The sequence below is a fragment of the Nicotiana tabacum genome, chromosome 4 (assembly GCF_000715075.1).
Source record: "Nicotiana tabacum cultivar K326 chromosome 4, ASM71507v2, whole genome shotgun sequence".
Classification (NCBI taxonomy): Eukaryota; Viridiplantae; Streptophyta; class Magnoliopsida; order Solanales; family Solanaceae; genus Nicotiana; species Nicotiana tabacum.
Window position 1 is genome coordinate 1,334,757 of NC_134083.1, and position 4,741 is coordinate 1,339,497.

The 4,741-nt window shown below is 37.1% G+C and overlaps 1 protein-coding gene across 1 annotated transcript; it reads right to left on the reverse strand.

Moving 5' to 3' along the window:
- Positions 1-795: 795 nt before the first annotated feature.
- LOC107808555 (D-3-phosphoglycerate dehydrogenase 2, chloroplastic) lies at positions 796-4,468 on the reverse strand. The gene is made up of 5 exons (XM_016633084.2): positions 3,609-4,468; positions 2,337-2,713; positions 2,134-2,244; positions 1,925-2,020; positions 796-1,836 (listed from the first exon to the last, which is right to left on the reverse strand). Exons 1-5 carry the CDS (start codon positions 4,261-4,263, stop codon positions 1,165-1,167), a joined length of 1,911 nt encoding a protein of 636 aa, XP_016488570.2. The 5' UTR covers positions 4,264-4,468; the 3' UTR covers positions 796-1,164.
- Between the last annotated feature and the right edge of the window lie 273 nt (positions 4,469-4,741).

Genomic DNA, 4,741 nt, shown 5'->3' on the forward strand with positions numbered 1-4,741 from the left:
ATATTTTTTAGTAAAAAAATTAATTTGAATTTTCAAATAATAGGACTAACACTTTTGTTATAATATGGGAGTTGTATTTTCTTTATTATTCTGCTGGCCTCCGCTAAACCCAACTGATAATGGAGAACCAGTACATGGCGATTTCTCTCTATACATACAGATACAATTGTTTATTTTCTCGGCACAAATTTTGTTTATTTAATGAATGGTTTAGAGTTTGAGATGTGAACATCTTATTATGTTTTTCATGAAATAGATAAATATCATATTTTATTTTTGCTTAATGACTGTTTTTCAATAAAAAATAATTAATCTTGCGATTAAACTTTGAGATGAGTTTATCCACGTTTGGTTTGGGATAAAATCATGATATAACTAATCCCGAGATTAGTTATCATGAGATTGTAGTGTTTTTTATTGAAAAATAAACTAATCCCAAAATAATTAATCATGAAATAACTTGTTACTCAACCAAATAATCATTTCAAACCCGCGAATGTGGTCCGTCATGATCAATGTCGAATAAAAAGAATGTGATGAAGAAGAAAGCAGAAAGCTATTATAGTTTGATAATTTCCTCCTTCCCCACCACCCCTTCCCTAGTCTATGATTAAATTCTATAAAGTTTCTTTTGAATATAGTGCGGTACTTTACAAAAGAGGAGAACATTACACTTATAATAATGAACACGTATACCTTCGCGATGCTACGTTTTATTCCGCGATAAAGATTCGTTTAATATGTTTCTTTTTCTTTTTTCCCTAGTCGTTACCCAAATATTATGGACGCTTAAAATAAGAGAATAAGTAGTCCTGGTAAATGAAAAGCTGAGGTTACATGAGAAACAACATCGCTTTGATCTCTTCGAACAAACACCTAAACGACCACATTAATTAAGTAGAATAGGCAGACACACCTTAAGCCAAACTGCAAATATATATATGCCTTCTCCAGACTGTAAAATATTAAACTTAGCACTCATATATATAGTCTTCCGTAACAAGAAGGCGGACTAGCAGCATCTATTTGAGCTCAACATTCCAGCAGTCAACCGCAGGCGATTGTTATTCTCCAATAATTCCCAGCATAAATACTGGATTTTTCTCAATAATAAGTAGTAGTAAGAAGTTCCTTCATTCCACCACAAAGCATTGGGTATCTGGACTATAGTTTGAGGAAGACAAATTCTTCAATTGCAGATACCTCTCCAATCTTCTTCTGAGTATCCTTGTTTGGTTCTTCGTCTACTCCAATTGCCATAATTGCCTGCTTTCTCCTCACGGTTCTTCCAACGCTCATAAAGCTAACATTCACATTACTCTCACCAAGTATGTTTCCAACTTGCCCGATCATACCAGGTTGGTCCACTTGTTTGCAAAGGATGAGGTTACCCTCCAAGCTCACATCAACGCTAAATGATCCAACACGTGTAAGATGGGGAACTCCGTACTTCACTTTCCCCTCGATGCTGATATTCCCGTTCTCTGATAAAGCACTTGCAAATCTTGATTGCACGTTGCTAATTTGAACCTGGATTGTCTCAACGGGATATTCTGGAGAAGAATCAACAATAACACGTTCTTCACTAATCCGAAGACCCTTCTGCTTTGAACTGAAATCTGCATTTACAAGGTTGATGATCGTATCAGATATAGGCTCAATAATGCCTTTTGTTACCATGGCTCGGAGAAGTCTAGTGTCCAAGCTATCAGGGTCCCTGGCCGATTTATAAACCACTTTCACATTCTGAATTCCACTCCCACCAGTCACTAGCTGTACAGCCAGTCTACCTAGTTTCTCAGCAAGCACGACATAAGGAGCCAACTCGGACAATACCTGATCACAGAAGCAGGAATTTCATTATCCTTGCCATTGGTTGTGACTCAAAAGAGTAAACATATAAGCACATAATGGTATAGTTTACCTCAGGAGGGACCATTGGAGCATTCACAGCGGTAGCAGAAAGTTCCCCATTTAGAGCACCAACAACAGCCTCAGCTATTTCAATCGCAACTCCTTCCTAAAAAGAATAAGATTTTGAACTTATATCTCAAGGAGCAGAAAACAATATACTCAAACAAAGTCCATATGACAAGCAGGTGCAAATAATTTGTGTGTGAATGTCAATTGTACCTGTGCTTCTTTTGTGCTTGCTCCAAGATGAGGTGTAACAGTGACATTCTCATGTTGCACTAGTTTACTATCTTTTGGTGGTGGCTCCACCGTGAATACATCAAGTGCTGCCTGTGAAAGAAACCAATGACTAGTTAATATTTCGAGCTTCAAAGTTAATTGAATTAAGGAACAGAATTAAGTGAATCAACTAATTAACATACCTGAGCAACTATTCCACTGTCAAGGGCTCTAACTAATGCATCTTCGTCAATAACACCCCCTCGAGCAACATTTATAAGGCGGACTCCTTTCTTCATCTTTGCGAATGTGTCATCATTGAATACCTTCTTAGTAGCAGGTGTAAGAGGCATGTGGAGTGAGACGAAGTCCGCAGTGGCTATGGCCTGCTCAAAGGAAACCAAATCCACACCAATAGCGCGAGCTCTGTCAGCTGGTGCATATGGATCATGGGCAATTACATGCATACCGAGGCCTTTTGCACGTCTTGCAACCTCGGAACCAACTTTACCAAAGCCCATAACTGCTAATGTCTTCCCAACAAGAGAAACACCCACGTACTTGCTTCGCAACCATTTTCCTGTAAATTAATTGGTTATTTCATAATAATTGTATATTGCTTCACATGACACCATGAATCAGAGTTCAGATCTAGATACTCAGCCAATTAAAGAATACAAACCTGTCATATTCTTGGACTATCCATTCCTAGAAACCAACAGATCTGTTTTCAAAAATCCACCCCCCTACCCCCACCCCCAAAACCAACCAACCACCACACAAAAAATAAAGAAGAAAGAAACTTGTCCCTGACAAGATTGTCTAAATTTGTCGTTATCCTCTAACTAGTCAAGCTAAACTTGAAAAATTGAAGCTTCAGAATACATTTGTGTGAAATTGAAAAGATAAGTAATACTCCACTTCCTTCAAAGTTTGTCTTTTTTGTGTTTAAGTAATTTTTAAGAAAACAAATTAGCATATAAATCTTAGAGTACTATTTTTGATTTATAAACCTTAAGAAGATGGTTTGTACTAAATACAAGACTACCATCTAATGAAAGAAGTAATGATCTAATCTTTAAGTTAACAATAAAACTTCAGTACCTAACCTTAAACTCTACCTGCCCACCAATGCTTCTTTTTCTGTTTATAAGTAATCAAATTATTTAATTAATATAGATCCAACAACTCACTCAAAAAAAAGTCAAAGTTCCAACAAATCAAATAAATTTACGTTTGAAACAAAAAAATACATACCGGGATTCGCAAGCTTTGATTTTTAGTTTTCAAACAAATTCTGTCACATATTTCTTACAAATGAAGACCGAACCCGGTCCTTGTCCTAGTTCCTAATCAAGATACTGAGAATTTAGCAAATACTTCTTATTTCAGATCTATGCAATAAATCATCAAAAACAGCAGTAGAATTATAATATAATAGTAAAAGAAGTATAAAAAATAAAAATAAAAAGTACCAGCTTTCATGGAAGCATCAGCCTGAGCAACGTTACGGGCCATGGAGGTAAGCAAAGCGATGCCATGCTCAGCAGCAGCAATTGTATTAGCTGTGGGCGCGTTAACGACGAGGCAACCAAATTCAGTTGCAGCTTGCAGATCCACATTGTCTATCCCAACACCAGCTCTTCCGACGACTTTAAGACGTCCCTGTGCAGCCTCAAAGACTTGTCGAGTCACCTTAGTCCCACTCCGTACAATAAGCGCGTCGCACAGAGAGATCTTAGCGCAGAGATCCTGAGGAGACAAGTCGTACGAACAATCCACGTTGCCGAAACTCCGGAGCAGGTCCAGACCCGCTTCTCCAAGTTTCTCGGAGACGAGAATGATTGGCTTGGGAATCGAAACGACACCGTCAAGATCTCTCGCGTTGGAGAATGAGATGTCGGCTGATTCAACAGTTTTGAGAACATTACAAATGGTGGAAGAAGAATTTGATGGAGAAAAAGAAGCAGAAACAGAGTGGACGAGTTTGAGGGAAGAGGAATTTGAGGAGGCGTGGAGGAAAGAGAGATTTGAAGGCTTATTATGATTTATAGAGGAAGAAGAAGAAGAAGAGAGGAGAGAATTTTGAAGGGTGGTGGCGGCAGTGCGAGGAGAAGGAGTGGACGCCATTATTGTGGAGAAAGAAAACTCAAAAGTTGTTGGAGGTTTGAGGTTATGGACACTAATGAAATAAAAGATGTTTTGTTTATATAGAACGGAGAATGATCATTGATGGATGAAAATAGCATCTCCGTATTTGGTGGGTATATATAATAATTTTGTTTTTCTAATTTGGACCAATTACTTACCACTCTTGACCTTTTTGACAAACTTCCTAATTAATAGGATAGCATTTTTACTAAATGCTAAGCTATTGTATCCTTTCTCCTCTTCTTCTTCCTTCTTTTCTGGAGAAAGATAAAAATATCTTTTACTCTATGCCAAAATGTTAAGCTCCCGTTTCGCCATAGAATTTGCGAGCTTTTTTTCAAATTTTATTTTCGCTCAAATATCGGTTTGTTTATAAATTTTAATCATTTAAAATGTACAAATCCCAAAATAACTCTAAAGTAATTTTTGAAATTTTCTATTCACAAAAACTTTAAAT

Excerpts from the sequence above, each read along its gene's own strand:
- LOC107808555 (XM_016633084.2), bottom strand. The coding sequence starts at position 4,263 with ATGGCGTCCACTCCTTCTCCTCGCACTGCCGCCACCACCCTTCAAAAT. Across the intron at positions 2,714-3,608 it reads TGATGCTTCCATGAAAGCTG|GAAAATGGTTGCGAAGCAAG; the intron begins GTACTTTTTATT and ends ATTAATTTACAG. Across the intron at positions 2,245-2,336 it reads ACAGTGGAATAGTTGCTCAG|GCAGCACTTGATGTATTCAC; the intron begins GTATGTTAATTA and ends TTTCTTTCACAG.